This window comes from Microcaecilia unicolor, chromosome 10, assembly GCF_901765095.1.
Source record: "Microcaecilia unicolor chromosome 10, aMicUni1.1, whole genome shotgun sequence".
NCBI classification, from domain to species: Eukaryota; Metazoa; Chordata; class Amphibia; order Gymnophiona; family Siphonopidae; genus Microcaecilia; species Microcaecilia unicolor.
Genome location: NC_044040.1, coordinates 75,784,292 through 75,805,900, shown reverse-complemented (window position 1 = coordinate 75,805,900; position 21,609 = coordinate 75,784,292). Strand labels below are relative to the sequence as shown.

General features: G+C 42.3%; 1 protein-coding gene across 1 annotated transcript in view; it reads left to right on the top strand.

The window, feature by feature from the left end:
* Positions 1-21,000, top strand: part of SLC16A7 (solute carrier family 16 member 7) — a 337,527-nt gene extending 316,527 nt beyond the window's left edge. The window contains exons 5-6 of the mRNA XM_030217090.1: positions 10,484-11,299; positions 20,308-21,000. Coding sequence (XP_030072950.1) covers positions 10,484-11,299; positions 20,308-20,561 — 1,070 coding nt within the window. The 3' untranslated portion in view covers positions 20,562-21,000. The remainder of the gene's footprint in view (positions 1-10,483; positions 11,300-20,307) is intronic.
* Positions 21,001-21,609: the final 609 nt, after the last annotated feature.

Here is a 21,609-nt window from a genome sequence, read left to right as displayed (position 1 = left end):
TCCAGAGTCACAAGGAGCTGCCTGTGCCTGAAGTGGGAATTGAACTCAGTTCCCCAGGACCAAAGTCCACCACCCTAACCACTAGGCCACTCCTCCACTCCTATATATGACTCCAGTTCCACCCCGATCTTCCCAGGGTCTTCGCTCCAAGTGCACAGAGTTTCCAGGTGCTTTTTGGCTAGGATCAGGCGACCCTCAGGGGGAGGAATGCTGGCTTCGGCCTAACCCCTGGTAAGCCTTTCCTCAGCTGAGAGGTGCCCAGCTCTACCACCGGCTGCCTTTCAGGTACTGTGGAGGACTTGCAGCTCATCTGCATATCCTTACAGCCTTCTCCGGGGTGACACCCACTCCGATCCACTCAGGGCCTCCGCTCTAGGTGCCCAGCGCTCCCACCAGGTGCTATGGAGGACTTGCAGCCCTTCTGCATTTCCTCACAGCTGTATCCGGGGTGACTCCAGTTCCACCCCGATCTTCCCAGGGCCTTCGCTCTAAGTGCACAGAGTTTCCAGGTGCTTTTTGGCTAGGATCAGGCGACCCTCAGGGGGAGGAATGCTGGCTTCGGCCTAACCCCTGGTAAGCCTTTCCTCAGCAGAGAGGTGCCCAGCTCTACCACCGGCTGCCTTTCAGGTGCTGTGGAGCTCATCTGCATATCCTTACAGCCTTCTCCGGGGTGACACCCAGGTCCACTCCGATCCACTCAGGGCCTCAGGGGCATTTTTCTCTTTACATCTAATCTTGCTAAAGTACCTCAGTCATTTATGGCCCCTATTCATATTCTCTTCCTAGCCCTGTCCCTTCCTAATCTTTTCCCTCACCCCCTACCTCTCTCTGCTACAGGAACTCACTGCCCATCCATCGACTTCATCACCTCACCTTCTCTCCTACCCTCTTCCTCCCTCTTGGCTTTTAATCTCTGCCTCTTTCTTCCGTCCATTTTGCCTTCCCCATTCCACCTAAATACCTCTCGCCTTCGACGCCTTCGTGGCCACACCTCTCCTACTCTCCTCCGCTCAATTTTACTCCTCCTTTTATTCTCAGCCGGTGACATCAATCCCAATCCTGGCCCCCCTCACCAACTATTATCCCAACTCTACAGATCTCACCGCGACCTCTCTAACCTCATCTCTATTTCTCTACTCCCCTCCTCTTCTCTGCCATTCTCTTGCGCCCTATGGAATGCCCGCTCTATCTGTAACAAACTCGCCTATATCCATGACCTCTTTATCTCGAGTCACCTTCATCTGCTCGCCATAACAGAAACCTGGCTCTGCCCTGATGACTCTGCTTCAGTCGCAGCCCTGTGCCATGGCGGTTATCTATTTTCACATACTCCTCGCCCTGCTGGCCGTGGGGGGCGGTGTTGGACTACTTCTATCTCCCTCCTCCAGATTTCAACCCCTTCTTCCACCTCATTTCACTGTTTTTCCTCCTTTGAAGTCCACTCTATCCGCCTTTTCTCTCCTCTGCCTCTTCCAATAGCGGTCATTTATCGTCCCCCTGATAAGTCCCTTTCATCCTTTCTCAGTGACTTTGATGCCTGGCTTGCCTTCTTCCATGATCCTTCCTCCCCCTCTCTCATCCTTGGTGACTTTAATATTCCTGCTAATGATCCTTCCAACTCTTATATTTCCAAGTTACTCGCTTTAACGTCCTCCTTTAATCTCCAACTATGCTCCACCTCCCCCACTCATCAAAATGGTCACTTTCTTGATCTCATCTTCTCCTCCAACTGTTCACACTCTAGTTTCCTTGCCTCTGATCTTCCCTCCTCTGATCACCATCTTATAACTTTCACACTTAAATCTCCTCCCTCCCAGTCCCGTCCTATCTTATCTAATTTATCTAGGAATCTTCACGATATTGACCCTTCATCTCTATCCTCCCATGTTTCAAACCTCCTCTCTACTGTGGCACCATCCACATCTGTCAACGAGGCTGTTTCTTCTTACAACAATACTCTATCCTCTGCCTTAGACACTCTTGCACCTTTGATGACCCGCCCTGTAAGGCGTACAAAACCCCAACCTTGGCTGACTTCTAATATCCGCCACCTATGTTCCTGTACCCGCTCCGCCGAACGCCTCTGGCGGAAATCTCGGGCCCTTGCTGATTTCTTACACTTTAAGTTCATGCTGACCTCCTTCCAATCTGCTCTTTTACGTGCCAAACAGGATTATTATATCCAACTGACCAACTCTCTTGGCTCAAATCCTCGACTTCTCTTCACCACATTGAACTCTCTCCTCAAGGTGCCCCCTCCCCCAACTCCCCCTTCATTATCTCCTCAGACCCTTGCTGAATTCTTTCACAACAAGGTTGAAAAGATAAACCTTGCTTTCTCTACCTCACCACCTCTCCCTCCACTAGTCCGTTCCCCCCTCTCTCCTTCCCCTCATTCCCTTTCCTCCTTTCCTGAAGTTACTATTGAGGAAACTACACTTCTCCTTTCTTCCTCAAAATGTACCACCTGTTCCTCTGATCCCATTCCCACCCACCTTCTTAATGCCATCTCTCCTGCTCTTATTCCTTTTATCTGTCACATTCTCAACCTCTCACTTTCCACTGCGACTGTCCCTGCTGCCTTTAAACATGCTGTGGTCACACCTCTCCTTAAGAAGCCTTCACTCGACCCTACTTGTCCCTCTAATTACCGACCCATCTCCCTCCTTCCTTTTCTCTCCAAATTACTTGAGCGTGCTGTTCACTGCCGCAGCCTTGATTTTCTCTCCTCACATGCTATTCTTGACCCACTACAATCTGGTTTTCGCCCTCTCCACTCAACCGAAACTGCACTTACTAAAGTCTCCAATGACCTATTACTGGCTAAATCCAGAGGTCAATATTCCATCCTCATTCTTCTTGATCTTTCCGCTGCTTTTGACACTGTCGATCACAGCATACTTCTCGATACCCTGTCCTCACTTGGATTCCAGGGCTCTGTCCTTTCCTGGTTCTCTTCCTATCTCTCCCTCCGCACCTTTAGTGTTCACTCTGGTGGATCCTCTTCTACTTCTATCCCTCTGCCTGTCGGCGTACCTCAGGGTTCTGTTCTTTGTCCCCTCCTCTTTTCTATCTACACTTCTTCCCTTAGTTCATTAATCTCATCCCATGGCTTTTCCTACCATCTCTATGCTGATGACTCCCAAATCTACCTTTCTACCCCTGATATCTCACCTTGCATCCAAACCAAAGTTTCAGTGTGCTCGTCTGACATTGCTGTCTGGATGTCTCAACGCCACCTGAAATTAAATATGACCAAAACCGAGCTTCTCATTTTCCCCCCCAAACCCACCTCCCCGCTCCCCCCGTTTTCTATTTCTGTTGATGGCTCTCTCATTCTCCCTGTCTCAGCTCGAAACCTTGGGGTCATCTTTGACTCTTCTCTCTCCTTCTCTGCTCATATCCAGCAGATTGCCAAGACCTGTCGTTTCTTTCTTTACAACATCCGTAAAATCTGCCTCTTTCTTTCCGAGCACTCTACCAAAACCCTCATCCACACCCTTGTCACCTCTCGTTTAGACTACTGCAATCTGCTTTTTGCTGGCCTCCCACTCAGTCACCTCTCCCCTCTCCAGTCGGTTCAAAACTCTGCTGCCCGTCTCATCTTCCGCCAGGGTCACTTTACTCATACTACCCCTCTCCTCAAGACCCTTCACTGGCTCCCTATCCGTTTTCGCATCCTGTTCAAACTTCTTCTACTAACCTATAAATGTACTCACTCTGCTGCTCCCCAGTATCTCTCCACACTCGTCCTTCCCTACACTCCTTCCCGTGCACTCCGCTCCATGGATAAATCCTTCTTATCTGTTCCCTTCTCCACTACTGCCAACTCCAGACTTCGCGCCTTCTGTCTCACTGCACCCTACGCCTGGAATAAACTTCCTGAGCCCCTACGTCTTGCCCCATCCTTGGCCACCTTTAAATCTAGACTGAAAGCCCACCTCTTTAACATTGCTTTTGACTCGAAACCACTTGAAACCACTCGCCTCCACCTACCCTCCTCTCTTCCTTCTCGTTCACATTAATTGATTTGATTTGCTTACTTTATTTATTTTTTGTCTATTAGATTGTAAGCTCTTTGAGCAGGGACTGTCTTTCTTCTATGTTTGTGCAGCGCTGCGTATGCCTTGTAGCGCTATAGAAATGCTAAATAGTAGTAGTAGTAGTAGTAGTAACAAGGCATAACCTCTGGGCCCTCAGCCACTGCCTGGTTGCCGAATGGTCAGTAAACCCTTGATGCAGAAAATGCCAGGATGGAGTGTGAACAGAGCCAGGGTAGTCCTGGTTAGTGGCAATATTCAGTCTGCTATCACAATAAGTTTTTCAGATAGCACACTGATTATTACCCCTATCTGAATAAATTCAGGTGCTGACTCCCTTGTTTGGATATTCAGCACTGGCCACTATTTGGATAGTGGTGCTGAATATCTAGATATTTTTGACCACTGCAGCTGACTGTGTTGGCAGAATATTGATTCTCTTGTTTTTACCTGTTTGGATTGGTAGTGAGAGCTGACTTTTAAACTTGCTGGGTTTCTGTTTTCTATACTGTTCTAGCCTCTCAAATACAAGTTTAAATAAAGTTTATTGTTCTGCTCACCTGCTCCATTGTAAGCAAGGCTGCCTCTGTAGGGAAATGGTCACAGAACGTTAAACTAGTAAGGACAGGCTTGGAAATCTCTCACAGCAAGAAAAGGATCTCCAAACTGCTAGTTTTCTGGCTTTTTAAAAATATTTTTTACTGCTTGGCTGTAGTTTTGCATTTAGTTTTTCTACTATCTGTATCTACCCGCAGAGCCGCAAGGGGGCCCAAATTTTGAGAGGGAGATTTTAGGATAATCCCCAGCCCTGCCTTCAACCTCACCTCCTCCGCTTCCTGGCTCCACCCCGATACACCTCAATTTCACGGCTGCAGTCCAACAAGCTGACTCCCCCTCTGGCAGCAGCAGATGCCTTAATAAAACGTCATCTCTTGCTGCTGCGGGACCAGTCATTTGATAAGAGCTGTGAGATTTTGCAGCTCTTATCGCGAGACAGGTCCCATGGCAGCAGGTGATGATGTATTATTAATGCATCTACTGCTACCAGTGGAAGGGGAGACTGCTTAGCTTGAGTTCTTGGATCGCCAGTGGGAGTGTGAAGCATGACCCACAAAAGCATGAGTATCCCGCTGAATACTTGAGACGACAGGTTTACTCTGTCATATTCTACTTACTAAAAGAAAAAATGAAATGAAAAAATGCACTGATTTGCAGTTATAGATAGATGGATTGATAGATAGATATAACCCAGCGCAAAATAATATTTTATCAGTATGTGAGCAGGAGTGAAACTGTGAAATGAAGCCTTGGCAGTGACTTGTTTCACGTTGGAACCACTGCCCGACGACTTGCTTATCTCATCATCGGCCACAATTACTTTCACATTATTATAACTCCTACACTTTATTATGTCTAATAAAATTCAATAAAACTTCAAAAACGTATCTTAATATGCTTCCATTCTTTATTTTAGGACCCGCAAATGTGGGTATCCTTAATCATGTTGTGGGCAGAGTGAAGGGTATAAATGTAATATCTGTGAGGCTAGTGCTGCGCGGTTCAAATATGTTTTTTTAGGCTACAGCAAAATTTATTGTTTTTGCCAAGTAGTCATCCTACAGAAGCCATAAAAATATGCTAATAAAAACTTGAATAAACCCCCAAATGACTCTATTTAGATAGCAGCTTCTTGTTCAATTAAATTCAGATTCTGAATATTTTAATTCCAGTACATCAACCCCATATTGTTCTAAACATTGGACTTTCAATGCTCCTACTGTTTGATTAGGCCTTCTATTTGCCAACAGCCAATGAGAAATGGGACTTCATATTACAGAAAGTGTTTTAAAGCCGGGTTTCAATCAAACAGCAGCAAAGAAATCATCTAGCATTTGAATGTGTTTTGATGCTACCATCCTAACTTCTCCTTACCCCCTGATTTCACTTGTGTCTGTATCTCACTCTTATTTCTATTTTATGATAAAAGCTTGAATGCTTTTCTGTTGTTATTGCAAAAGCAATGTGACATCTGTTCCACCACTCGCTTGCTATTGAAGTATGGCAAAATATGCATAAAATCTCATTTTAGACAGAATGTAGGAATTGGAAATGGTGGGCCCGATATTCAGACCATGGGAGGTAGCTGGGCTGCCTCCCGTGGTCAGTTCTGAGCCTGGATATTCAATGCCGGGCCATTTCCGATGACCGGCATTAAATATTCGGGGGTTTTTTGGCCAGTTTAAATATAACCAACCAAGCTGATATTCAGTGCTGGCCGGTCAAGTTTAAACCAGCTAAAGATATTCCAGCTATTGTGGCAGCCTAATTTGGTCACCAAACTTAGGGCTCCTTTTACTAAATGACCTTAAGCCCACCACAGTCTTACTGCTCACTATACAGGAAGTACTGCCGGGCTACCACAGCAGCCCAGTGGTATTTCCCACCCCTAGCGTGCCGTCATTTCTGGTGCTACAAAAATTTATTTATTTTTGTGGCGCCAGAGTGTACCCGGAGGTAATCGGGCAGTGCCATTCGCTGCCCGGTTACTGCAGGGTTAATGCAGGAGCCCTTGCCATCACTTCAATGGGTGGCGGTAAGGGCTCCCCCATCCCCCCGAAATGGCTATGCAGCAAATGCTTTACTTGCTGCACGACCATTTCCTGCAGTAAGGCAAGACTTCCCTTTTACCAGCAGTGGTAAAATGGGGCCTCGGCGTATTTTTATTTATTTATTTTATTTTATTTGTAGCATTTGTATCCCACATTTTCCCACCAATTTGCAGGCTCAATGTGGCTTACATTTGCTGTAATGGCAGTTGCCATTTCCGGGTAACAGAATTACAAATGGTATTGTGTTAAGGTGCATACATACATGGTAACATAATGGAACATAATATATATGGAACAGATCATGGTATATATATATACCATGTGCATACATACGTTGTAGAGAAAAATGCATTATGGTATTGCAAGAAGGTTCTTGATCATTAATAATAAAGAGGTTAAGCAGTCATGCGATAAAGTTCGGTTTTGTAAAGATCGTGTATAATGTTATTATTTAGTATTTAAGATGGATGGTTATGGTATGCCTTCTTGAAAAGATCTGTTTTCAGTAGCCTTCGGAAGATGGTTAGGTTTTGCGTTGTTTTTATGGCCTTCGGTAGTGCGTTCCATAGTTGCGTTCAGATTTATGAGAAACTGGTCGCGTATGTGGATTTGTATTTTAGCCCTTTACAGTTAGGATAGTGGAGATTGAGGAATGTGTGTGATGATCTTTTTGCGTTCCTAATAGGCAAGTCTGTAAGGTCTGACATGTAGGTCGGGGCTTCCCCATAGATGATTTTGTGGACCAGGGTGCAAACTTTGAATGCAATACGTTCTTTTAGTGGGAGCCAGTGTAGTTTTTCTCTTAGGGGTTTGGCGCTTTCGTATTTCGCTTTCCCAAATATGAGTCTGGCTGCTGTGTTTTGAGCAGTTTGAAGCTTCTTGATGATTTGTTCTTTGCATCCGGCATAAATGGCATTGCAGTAGTCTAGATGACTTAGCACCATTGATTGTACTAGGCTGCGGAATACTTCCCTTGGGAAGAAAGGTTTGATTCTTTTAAGTTTCCACATTGAGTAGAACATTTTCTTTGCTGTATTTTTCGCATGGTCTTTGAGTGTGAGATTTCGGTCAATTGTGACTCCCAGAATTTTCAGGCTGTCTGAGACCGGAAGTGTGTAGTCTGGGGTGTTTATGGTATTGGGTTTGTTTGTGTTGTATTGTGAGGACAGGATGAGACATTGTGTTTTTTTCTACATTTAGCTTTAGTTGGAATGCGTCCGCCCATGCGTTAATTATTTGGAGGCTGTGTGTGATTTCATTTGTGATTTTGGTTATGTCTTGTTTGAACGGGATGTATATTGTGACATCGTCAGCATAGATGTACGGGTTAAGTCCTTGGTTGGATAGCGATTTGTGTAAAACACACACTGATGCCACCGCCGGCCCCCTTTTGCCGTAGCATGGTAAAAGGGGCCCTTAGCCAATGATGTGCTGAATATCAGCGGATAGCCAGTTATATAGTGCAATATAACCGGCTATCCACTAAGTGCTAACCAGAAATATTCGGCAGGAAATAGCCAGCTATCTCCCGCCAAATATTGCCACAGCCTGTTAAGTGCCATTTAACCAGCCAGGAGCTATTCCTGGCCAGTTCAGTGGTTTTAAATATTGGGCGAGATATGTCTAGGTCAGGATGCGTACCATTCCAGTAGCATTTTAGAAAAAATTCTCCAGACCTAGAGCCTTGTCTAAAATACATGCAGGAATACTCATGTATGTTGAAGCTGCATGTGGCGGGAGCATACATACAACTGTCAATGTGAAAAATCAAGAGACAGAGCTTGACAACTTACATGTACAAGTGCCAACACTTAACACACATAAAATGGTATGTTAGAACTTATACGTATAAGTGCTGTTTTGCTATTTTAGAATCCTACATGAGTAAGTATAGCGGACACAATATGCCCATGCTACTTGATTAGCGCAAGGCACGCCTACTCTCTGCCCATAGCTACACCTCCTGCGCTGAAAAATAAAAAATATTTTTCAGCACAGGATTAGCGCACATTGATGGGCGCGCTAACACGGGATGCCTTTGTGCGTCCCATGGCACTGCTTTTGCTGTTCCGTAGGCATGTGCTAGTGCCTACCGTGCCTTAGTAAAAGGGCCCTTTAGAGAATACTATGAGTTACACTTCATCAGGGTATGCTTGGAAATTAAATTTAATCAGATCTGTAGTATCTAATGTGATGGAAAACATTTGTGTATCGTTCTGCCATATATTCATGGTCTCTGACTTCATTTCCTGGTACTTGAGTTCTTCTTTCTCTCTCTCTCCACACAATGCACAAAATAATCACTTGCCACTGACACTTCTATTATTAATGCCATTGTGTTTTTCATCTGTACCACCATGTCTGATTTTCTTGTATTCAGCTTCTTATCAGTTTCAATGAGGATTTCCGGGTGATCATAATCTCTTCTTTCTCTACAGTTCTCTCAGGGTGATGATCTCCTAAATAACAAATTGGGGTTTTACACCAGGGTTTCCCAAGCCAATCCTGGGGACCGTAAAGCTCTTTGAATTTTCAGGATATCCACAATGAATATACCTGAGATTTTATTTATTTTAAGCACTTTTAAACTAAGCATTTTCCATAAAAACATGCATGCTAAAATACAAAATTAAAAATAACAAAACACATCTTCATTAACATACATGACATAAAGTGCTGCCATCACAAACTCTCCAAACCTGCACTGCCTTTCAGAAAAAAGCTTGTAAAAAAAACTATTTTTTTAACAGTTGCTTAAATTGTTGAATACTATTGCTTATGCGCAACTGGTCAGGCAGGGCATTCTTGCAATTGAAAAAGCTGATGCTTTTTACATAATACACAGAAGATACCAAATGCAAATTCAAACATTTAGTAAAATCAGATCTTAAAGACCGTTCTGATGAAAACAAAGTGAAAACCTGGCCAAAATACAATGAATCATGAATCATTTGATAAGTGAGAGTTAAAACCTTATACTGTACTCTGTATTTCACAGGCAACCACTGAAGTTGTATCAACACTGGTGTTATATGTTCAAATTTAGAGATGCCAGCAACCAGTCTAGCAGAGGCATTCTGTACTATTTGTAATGCTTTAAGCCTGTACTCTGGAACACCCAAATAGAGAGTTACAATAATCTACTTTTGACAAAACCATATTAATTGTGGATGTTATGAAAATCTCACCGGCTATAGGGTTCACAAGACAGGTGTAGGAAGTCCTGGCCTATAATATGTCCACCTTTAAAAAAAATTTAACAAACAAACAAACAAAAAAAAATATATATATATAATGTTACATCAGGCCACGTGGTAGCCGGGTGGTAACTCTGAATTGATGTGCGTTGTGCATGCGTAGGCGCCAACGCAGCTTAGTAAAAGGGCCCCATAATATTTATTGTGAATTTTTATGCTGCCTCATTTGTACAGTATTAGTATTTGTTTGCTTGGGAGCATATTTACTATTTTAGTTGTCACTAGCATGCTCCTTATGGGATATATTTTGGTGGGATAATCCTTCAAAAAGCAGGCAACAGCATTTTGCGCAGTTTGCAGATCCCAAAAAAGATATCATATCATAGCCATGTTTTACCAAGTTTGTTGAAATAAATTTCCTTAAACCTGCTATTTGTTGTCTGTATTTTGACTAGATAGTACATTTCATGGATCAGGAACTGTCTTTTATTATCTGTACAATGCTACATACATTTAGTAGTGCTATAGAAATGACAAGCAGAAGTACTTCACCTGTTATTATTTAACTTACACATTGTATAGTATATAAATTATTCTACATTTACACCATTATAATGTTTTACTTTTATTTTTTCAGGTCTGGGCTTAGCCTTCAACTTGCAGCCTGCTTTAACCATCATTGGCAAATATTTCTTTAAAAAGAGGCCCATTGCTAATGGATTGGCCATGGCTGGAAGTCCTGTATTTTTAAGCACCTTGGCACCACTCAACCAGTTTCTCTTTAATGAATTTGGTTGGCGAGGAAGCTTTCTCATTTTGGGAGGAATTCTATTGAACTGCTGTGTGGCAGGATCTCTCATGAGACCCGTTGGATCAGTGGCAACTGTGTCAGTAAAGAAAGATATGGAAAAAGGAGAGGGAGATTCTGAGCTGCAGAACAACAAGAAAAAATTATCATGCTTCCAGACCATTAGTGCATATTTAGATCTATCCCTCTTTAAACACAGAGGATTTCTTATTTATTTATCTGGAAATGTAATCATGTTCGTTGGCTTCTTTGCTCCTATTGTATTTCTGGCTCCATATGCCAAGCATATGAATATCGATGAGTATTCTGCTGCTTTTTTGTTATCTATCTTAGCTTTTGTAGATATGGTTGCCAGACCTACTATGGGGCTTGTAGCAAACTCTAAATTAGTCCGCCCAAAGATTCAGTACTTCTTCAGTTTTGCTGTCTTGTTCAATGGCGTCTGCCATGTCTTATGCCCATTTGCTAATGACTACACGGGACTTGTTGTGTATTCTATCTTTTTTGGGTTTGCCTTTGGAATGGTCAGCAGTGTTCTCTTTGAAACTCTGATGGATATTGTTGGTGCTGCCAGGTTTTCCAGTGCTGTTGGACTTGTTACAATTATAGAATGCTGTCCAGTTCTAATTGGTCCACCACTAGGAGGTAAGTCATGTCTTACATTATTTTTCTCTATATCTAAATGGTATATCTACATATGAATTCACTTACAGCAGAAATCTTGGATGAGAATGGTTTTGCACATTTTTGATTCATTTTATGGTGTTTATATGATTTGATCAAAATGCTCACATCAAAAGACTTAGGAACCCTTTCACTAAACTGTGCTAGGAAATGGGCTTAGTGTGCCCTAATGTGGGACTTTTCTGCACACTAAACCCATTTACTGGTGTGGCCTTAAAAAATGGATTTTTCTTATTAGTTGCATTTCTGGCTATTTGCTAATGTTACAAAAGCACAAAGGGGACCTTTTTTTACTAAGCTATGGTGAAAAGGGCCCTGCTTTAGTGGCAGCAGCTGTTTTTGCCATGTGCCAGGGCCCCTTTTACCAAAAATGAAATGGCCGTATGGTAATTTTGCACTTCCCTGCGGCCATTATGGGGAAAGCACTTACCGCCACCCATTGAGGTGGCTCGCTAATTAATCCAGCTATAACCAGACAATGTGCAACGCTGCCCAATTACAGCCGGGCAACTCCCTGCAGAAATATTTTTCAATATTTTTGCTAGCGCCAGAAAATGGCACACACTGGGGGTGGAACCCGTTTTGGGCCAGTGGTATTTCCAGGCTGCCACGTGGCAACCCTTTAGGAAAAAGGACCCAAAGAGAAGGCAACCAAAGCATAAAACATGAAAGAGCAACAGAAAAAAAGCCCCAAGGGCCTGCCTTCAGAACTAAGGAAATTTATTTCCAGACCCAACACGGGCCGTGTTTCAGCATCTATGCCTGCATCACAGGTTGATATGATAGCTCTTCAGAAAAAATGAAAGCAGTTTGTGAATTGCATGGCATGTTGCCACCTATTTACACCGGACTTCTGACACATTTGGAATCACTCTTGAAAACGAGCATTTGGCCCATCCTTATTTCTTGACTAGATTTCATTTTATCTGAAGAGCTACCCCATAGGGAGCAATTTTACAACTGGGTACCACAAATGTGGCACCTAGATGCAGCATACTGAGCGTTAATTTTATAACAACATCTGGGCACCCAAATTCTGTTATATAGAATACTAGCATGTCAGCATCTATGTACCTGTATTTAGGTGCACCCACTTATGCCATGTCAATAGCAGATGTAAATGTGCGGGCATAAATGTAGCACTTCAGCGTTTAACTTGCAGTATTCTGTAAGTTACGCACGTAAATGTTGAACAATACACAAAGGAGAGGGAATCCAAAAGCACAAAAGTGAACGTGAACAGCAAGAAAGCACAAGGAGCCTTCAAGTTGGGGGGCGTCTCAGCTTTATTAATCAGACCCGACACAATCTGTCTTTCAGCAAGAAATGCCTGCATCAGGGGTCTATTTCCAGGGATATCACTCATCAGTTGTAAATAACCACTCTTGTAGGTATGGTTGGCTAATGCATCACAGTTTGGTTCAGCATAGTGCGAGAAGTTTAAGCTTGAATATCGTATTTGTTCCCACTTTTATTTATTTATTTATTTATGCATTCTTGTATCCCACTGTTATCCAAAAACAAGTTTTGGTTCAAAGTGGCTTACAGTTTACATTTGGGTGGAATTACTTTAGTGTTTTACGTTTGTGACGTAGGGAGGTTGTCAGTAGTTTATGTGGTTAGTTGTAGAATAGTTTGAATAGGTAGGTTTTCATAGCTTTTCTGAACAGGAGATAGTCAGTGATACTTCTTATGGCTTTTGGTATTGAGTTCCACCATTTGGAACCCAGGTAGCTGAATCCTACTGTATATGTGGTTCTGTAAGTTGCGTTTCTGCAGTTGGGTAAGTAGAGAAGTAGGTAGCTTCTGGTTTCTGGGTTTGTGTTTCTTGGAGATAATTCAATCATTTCTTGCATATATTCTGGTGCCATTCCAAATATTATCTTGAAAATGAGGGTGCTAGCTTTGAAGATAGAAAACAAAGAGTAGGGTTAAATGGTCAGTATTGTCGATGGAGAAGGGTAGATAGTGGGGCTCCACAGCGGTCTGTGCTGAAACCGCTGCTTTTTGACATATTTATAAATGGTCTAGAGATGGGAGTAACTAGTGAGGTAATTAAGTTTGCTGATGACACAAAGTTGTTGAATTGCAAGAGGATTGTGAAAAATTACAAGAGAACCTTATGAGACTGGGAGACTAGACATGCAAATGGCAGATGATGTTTAATGTGAGCAAGTGCAAAGTCATGCATATGGGAAAGAGGAACCCAAATTATAGCTATGTAATTCAAGGTTCCACATTAGGAGTCACTGACCAGGAAAGGGATCTAGGTGTCATCGTTGATGATACGTTGAAACCCTCTGCTTAGTGTGCGGCGGTGCCTAAGAAAGCAAATAGAATGTTAGGTATTATTAGGAAAGGAGTGGAAAACAAAAATGAGGACGTTATAATGCCTTTGTATTGCTCCATGGTGCGACCACACCTCGAATATTGTGTTCAGTTCTGGTCACTGCATCTCAAAAAAGATATAGTGGTACAGAGAAGGGCGACGAAAATGATAAAGGGGATGGGATGACTTCCCTATGAGGAAAGGATAAAGCGGCTAGGGCTCTTCAGCTTAGTGAAAAGATGGCTGAGGGGAGATATGATAGAAGTCTATAAAATAATGAGTGAAGTGGAACGGGTAGACGTGAATCGATTATTTACTCTTTCCAACAATATTAGGACTAGGGGGCATGCAATGATGCTACAAAATACAACATTTAAAATGAATCGGAGAAATTCTTCCTTCACTGAACGTGTAATTAAACCTGGAATTCGTTGCCAGAGAATGTAGTAAAAGCAGTCAGCTTAGCGGGGTTTTTTAAAAAAGGTTTGGATAGCTTCATAAAGGAAAAGTCCTTAGACCATTATTAAAATGGACTTGGGGAAAATCCACTGCTTATTGCTAGGATAAACAGCATAAAATGTATTGTTCTTTTTTGGGATCTTGCCAGGTACTTGTGACCTGGATTGGCCACTGTTGGAAACAGGATGCTGGGCTTGGCGGACCCTCAGTCTGTCCCAATATGGCAATACTTATGTACTTGTGTACTTATAAGATTAGTCTTGCCTTGATTGGCAGGCAATATAGTTTCTCGAGTAGTGGAGTTGCTCTTTCGTATTTCAACTTTTTGAATATTAGTCTCGTTGCTGTGTTCTAGATGGTTTGTAGTGATTTTAGTGTGCTTTCCTTGCACCCTACATTTGGAATTGGTGCATGTTGGGCGCATGAAGGCCCTTACACAGCTTAATAAAAGGGCCCCTAATTGAATAACAAGCCAATTAGTGTCAATAATTGGTTTTTAACACATATTGGCACTAATTGGATTTAATTCAGATTCATGAGTAAGATAGGCGCGGGATCCATGCCTAAAATTTATACATGTTCCAAAAAAGGGGGTGAAGAAATGGGAGGGCCATAGATTTTACTTACCTTTTTCTCTTTTTAATGTCAGACCAAGGGGTTCAGCTGCCCGACATGCATGTTTCGCTCAGCCATGAGCTGTATCAAGGACATTCCCCTATAATGAAAACCCAATATATAACATCAGTTTACTCTCCCTTCGGTAGAATGGGGACATGGCTTTGAGTTGCGCGCATAATTACAGATTATAGTGCTGTGCATATAAATTTTGACACGGGCATTTGCATCACATTTTCATTGGTACAAATGGCTGTGGATAAATTTACGTATGACTCTCCACTTAAGCCTATCCTATATAATAATTCTCACCTCCAACGTTCTATGGTCTTGCTGCCTGTGTCCGTGGCTTTTTCCTGAGTTGGTCTGCTAGGCTCCGTAGATCAGGCTGACGTCACTGGACCCATTATGACAAGAACCCGTGGGGGGGGGGGGGGGGAACTTCACAGCTGATCCAATCCGCCCAACTGGCACGTGCATATTTGACAGCCAAAAAACAAAAACGCTCGAGACTGCCTGACGCGCTCACCAGCTGCCCTCCCGAACCTGCCGCGCTCACCAACCACCCTCCTGAAACACCACTGACTGGGACAACAGCCTCCCTCCAGAGTTACCGCTGTGCAGGGCATCGCAAACTCACAGCTGATCCAACCCCCCCAACTGGAACGCGCATATTTCACAGATAAAAAACCCGAAAAGGCTCGACACTGCCTGTTGTGCTCACCAGCAGCCCTCCCGAACCTGCCACGCTCACCAACCGCCATCCCGAAACACCACTGACTGGGACAACAGCCGCCCTCCAGAGTACAACAGCCTCCCTCCAGAGTTACCGCTGTGCAGGTACGGACAACTTCGGTTAGAGCTCCGGACTGAAAAGAAGAGCTTTTTCATCCTACTCCGAAGGGTCTAACTCTTCTGGGTAAGTTTACTACTGGCTACTATCTCTTGAGGGGACGCTCGATAGGTTTGCGATGGACGGAAGGGGGGACAGCACCTCGGATGGAAGGGGCGGGGCCCTGCACTTCGGACGGAAAGGGGGGGCCTGCACCTCGGACGGAAGGAGAGGGAGGGAAGGAGGGGCTCATGGAACTTGGAGCCACACACACACTCTGTCACATTCTATCTCTCTGTCAAACACACACACAGTCTTTCACTCTCTTTGTCTCACTGTCACACACACTCTCTCTCACACACACATACACTCTGTCTCACTGCCTGCCCCTGTGGTCCTGCAGAGGGCATGGACTGTGGATGTTACTGCAAGAAAGGAGGGATGGAGAACACCCTTACATTGGCACTCTCACGTACACAGTCTCTCTTAAACATACACACTCAGAGGAAAACGCACGGGAGTGTGGAACTCCGAACACGGGGGGGGGGCCTTCACCTCGGATGGAAGGGGGGGCCTGCACCTCGGACAGAAGGAGAGGGAGGGAAGGAGAGGGTCATGGAACTTGGAGCCACACACACACACACTCTCTGTCACACTTTCTCTCTATCACACACACACACACACTCTCTCTCTCACATACACACAGTATTTCACTCTCTGTGTCTCACTCTCACACACTGTCTCTCTCACACACACACACACACACAGTTTGTCTCTCTCTCACTCTCACACACAAACACACTGTCACACACACATACACTCTGTCTCTCACACACTCTCTTTATCTGACATAAACACACACACAGTCACACTCTCTCTTTCACACACACACTGCATCTGGTACACACTTTCTCTCTCACACACACACACTCTCTCACATACACACACACTGTCTCAAACATAGACAATCCCAGGAAACACACACACAATATCTCTGTCATACACCCTGAGACACACACACTGTGACATAGTCACACTCTCTCTGTGTCAGACACACACACTCTCTGTCTCTAACATACACAATATCTCTGTCACACACACTGTAGGTGGCCTGCACCTCGGACGGAAGGGGGGGGGGTCATGCAACTTGGAGCCACACACACACTCTATCACACTCTAACTCTGTCACACACACTCTCTCTCTCTCTCTCTCTCTCTCTCTCACACACACACACACACACACACAGTCTTTCACTCTCTCTGTCTATAAACATTATATCTTATGTCATAATACTTGGAAAATTTAAGAAATACAATTTACAAATTAAAAATGAAAACAAATATCTTAAATATGAACCCTTCACAATTATTCATTATTAGGACAACACATTTAACAAAACGCTTTAGTTAACAAAACACAACATTACATAATAACCTGGGGGTACGACAGGGCAACACATGAATTACAATTTTAAAAAACCCATACTCATGGACCATCTTCTTCATTATACACCCTTCACAATTATTCCTTCTCATTACAGCACTTTTCTATGAACTGTTTGGTTAACAACAATCAACATTTGACTATAACCTTGCTAGCGCCCGTTTCATTTATTACAGAAACGGGCCTTTTTTACTAGTATGCTATAAATTGCACAGCTTATAGAATACTGCTTAAGAGGGGGGGTGTTCAGCACCAACTTTGTAGGTGCCATTTATAGAATTTACCCCTAAATCAGTGTTAATTCATTTACGTTAATGATTTCACAAAAATCACAACCTTAACATGAAGAATATTTAAATGAGCTATGTCGCATACAAATATATGCAAAGCAAGTTATGAATCTTACAAATATTGCTGCAAATAGTGTTACACTCCATGATTTGCAGTGGGTTTCTTTCTAGGAAAAAAGGTTCTGGTGCCTAAACAGAGCCAAATTTAGGGGACAAGGTAGGTATCCATTGCCCACCCCTACAATAGCCATACCCCCACAGTAGCCATACCCTTTTCACCAACCATGCAACTTATAAAAAGGAAGGTAGCTTTGCAAATATTGCACCAGTCCCTAGAATACCAAAACATCTCTTATTGAGAAAACAGAACAAATAAGCATTTCTCCACAGAAACTACATATCAGCAGAATGCCTGGTCCTACATATATATAGAACATAAATATTATCTGGCCAAAACACCAAAATACACAAGGAGCACAGCTGAGATAGAATTTATGCTATAAAAAGCAAATATATCTGATGTATCTGGGTCATTCAGAGATAAGCTGAGCCTGTTCTGGATTTGTTCTCATTGCATGTAGTGAGAGTTAAATCAGAGCTGGCCCAGATTGCCCCTGATGACCTGGAGCTGTCTTGTAGCTCATAAGCTTTTCAAATTAAAATTATAGGAGCAACTACAACTGAAAACAAACAAATTGTTAAGGGCTGCAGGGTCACCTAGTCAAAACACAACTGATGAAATCTTCCAGAGGCACTTGTCACCCTAAAGAAAAAACAGTTCCCTATACCATTTTAGTAGAATAGCTCCACTCAGAAGTTGAACCTGAAGGTCACAGGCTCAAGTCTGGATTGTGCACTATTGGAAAAAAAAGCATTGGGTCTCTTTTATCAAGGTGCGTAAGGGCCTGCACGCATGGAGCGTGCATCAAATCAACATTACCACCCAGCTAGCGTGTGCGCCTGGTGATAATTCTGGCATGTGCCAAAAACCCGCGGTGGAAAATAATTTTCTATTTTCTACCACAGGGGCGTTCCCGGCAGTAATCGGCAGTTGACGCGCACTGGACGATTACCACGTGGGTAACGCATGAGCCCTTACCGCTTAGTCAATATGTGGTATTAGGAGCTCAGACCATAAATAGATTCACGCTGGTTTTAATTTTGCCGCATGTCCATTGCCCGGACCCCCCAAAAAACACCCTTTTTTTCCAGAAATGGTGGAGAACTGGTCCAGCGTTTGTCCAAAACACATGACCACAGTACCACAGGCCACTTTTTGGCGCACCTTTGTAAAAGGGCCCCATTATGAGAAACTTTAAGTAAGATATCTAATTGGTGGGATATTTTTTGGAAGACAGGAAAAAAGGAGGCGGAACAATGCGTACCAGCTGATAAAAGCCCTGATGATTTATATTAACACATGCTTTGACTCAAAGCTAAACTACACTTCAGGAGGTATAATTAAGTTATTGTTAGCCCTCTAAGGCCATCTTACAGCCCTATGTGGGTCACATACTCTTCTGCCCTCCCTCATCACATCAAAGCCACTTCTGGGTCACTGCCTACTTCACCAGGTGAATCTATAGACCCTTCCAGGTAGACCTTTACCCACCACTGAAGGCTGATTATTCCACTTCCTGCCTGACCTTCTGACGATGATCAGTAGAAGTGTTAGGGGCAGGAGGGAGCAGACCTCCATCTTGACCCATTGGTAGAGCAGCTGAAGAAATAGTGCTCTTCTAGAGAAAAGACATACATTAGCTTATCAGGTATCATTTCTCCAACAGCAGGGCACGATTGAGGAGCACTCCTTTGTGCTTCCCCCTCACAACTTAAGACCACCAAAGGAATAGATATAGAATTGGTCATATAGCCATGCAAGTGTTGCTCTGGATTGAGCCACAGTTTGACTCCAGCAGAAGGAAGGCAGCCATTGAGCAGATCGTTTTAATTCATGGATTTGCTAAAAGCTCATTTAATAAATTGAGCATTTAAGTTGCAGTTAATACTAAAATCAGGCATTAACAATAAAATATGCTTAGCAAGTTGTGCGTATAAATTCTGATTATTGCCAATTAGTGCTCAGTATTGTTAATTAGTGCTCATTATTGATCATTAAGACTTGTTATTAACACTGATTAGCTTGTTAAGCTAATTAATTTATATGTGTTGTTATAGAATATGCTTAGATTTCGGCACAGAACAGTAGGTGTGACATAGAATCTGTGGGTTAATGCATGGTCATTAATGGAAAAAATAAAATCACGGCCATTTTACAGCTGTGCTAAAAGTGGCCTCAGCACGTGGGAAGCCCACACGCTAAAAACAGTGCAGGCCACTTTTTAGCGCAGCTTAGTAATAGGGCCCCTTTATGTTAACAGGAATTGCAGTAGGTCAAGCATCCAATAATGTTTTTTGCCAGATGATGTTATTGAATTTATAGTCATATTTTCCATAGAAATACCAAACTGTTTCCATACAACTAGGTAAAAGTAGGATTATATCAGCCTATTCCTAGTGAACTGGAGCCATTTAGTACCTTGTCAGCCTAAATAAGATCAAGGCTTTCCAAACCTTTCTTGAGTGTCCTGTTGAAGTTTCAGGATATCCACTGTGAATATCCATCTGATAAATTTGCTTATACTGAGTCCTCAGTGTGTTCACATTTATCTTAAGTGTATTTGTTGTGGATATCTTAAAAACCTGACAAAAGACAGAAGAAACAATTTTTAGATATTTTTTAATGTCTAATAAAATACTATTTTCCTTACAGTAACAGCAACAAATTACTCTTTTCAAAGGTGACTTATAAGTACACTAAGGGCCCTGTTTACAAAGGCGCGCTAGCATTTCTAGCATGTGCTAAAAATGAGTGTGCACTGTGTAGATGCCCATAATATTCCTATGGGCGTCTATAGAAACTCCTTAAAAGTATTTATGGTATATTCATGGTTGGGTTACTTACATGGTCTAACAAGTCTTCTTTTTTTTTATTTTCAGGTTGGTTGATAGACATAACTGGAAACTATAAATACATGTATTTTATATGTGGAGTCATTGTTATAACAGCAAGTATCTGGCTGTTTATTGGAAATGCCATTAACTACAGGTTGTTGGAGAAAGAAAAGAAGCTTTCGAATCAGAATGCTGCTCTCAAAGAATCAGAACCTTTGACAAGCAATAAGAATGAAGATGTTGCTATTAATGCTTCAAAAGAACGGGAGGATCAATCAGAAAGAGAAACTAGTATTTAGGGAAATGCTAATATGATTTTAGGCTTTCACTGAAAGTATTTATTGCAGAGTTCTCAAAACTGGGTAAGAATTAGACTGGAATATAATTTAATTGTAAGGCTTTGTAATTTCAAACTTTTTATTTATTTGTATTGCGGGGGATAGGAGATCTTAGTTTACTTATACATTAAGGTGATTTTAGGAGGGTTGCATGCTGTTTACATCTGTAAAGGCAGCTTTACATTTGTAAATTGGCATGCATGTTTTAATCAACATAAAAAAAAAAGAAAAGCCCCCTATGCAAAAAACAGCAATGTGGCGAAAAAAAAGTGTAGAGAAGGACCAATCCAATTCCAGTACACGTGTAAACAAAATATACTTAACAAAACCTTAAAATTTAAAATGTACTTGATGCAGATATGTGTTTTGGTGCACAAGCGCCTACCTCAGGAGTCAACAGTATCTGCAAACATGAACAGAAAGCAATAAAAAAGCATAAGCCGTACACATATATGTATACAACAAACAAATTCTTATACATATTCAAAAGCAAATCTATATACATACAAACAATATATAAATAAATAAACATAAATATAGTAAATAAATACAGATTTAAACATTCTAAAGGTAGCACTAATAAAAAAATATCAGTGTGGATAATTATAAATAGCAATGTACACAATTCATATTCATGTTAAAGAACAAAACAATGTTCATATGAAAAGAACAAACAATTATATTTAAAAAAAAAAAACATAACCACATGAGTTTAATAAATGAATTGGTGCAACTATGGCATCATATCTGGCAAATTTACGTCACCTCCTTTGAGAATACTTTTTTGGAAGACCATCCTCTCAAAGAGGAGATCTGTGGAATACTAATCTCAGATTTAAAATGCATGGTTTAAAAATCTCAGGTTTAAATCAGCATGTATTTTTGACTTGCGCTGACGTCCCCTTTTGCCACAGTCTTTTTTTCTCAACAAGAAATGGCCATGCGATAAGTGAACCACTTACCACATGGCCATTTCAGGGGGGGAGCACTTGCCACCACCCATTGGGGT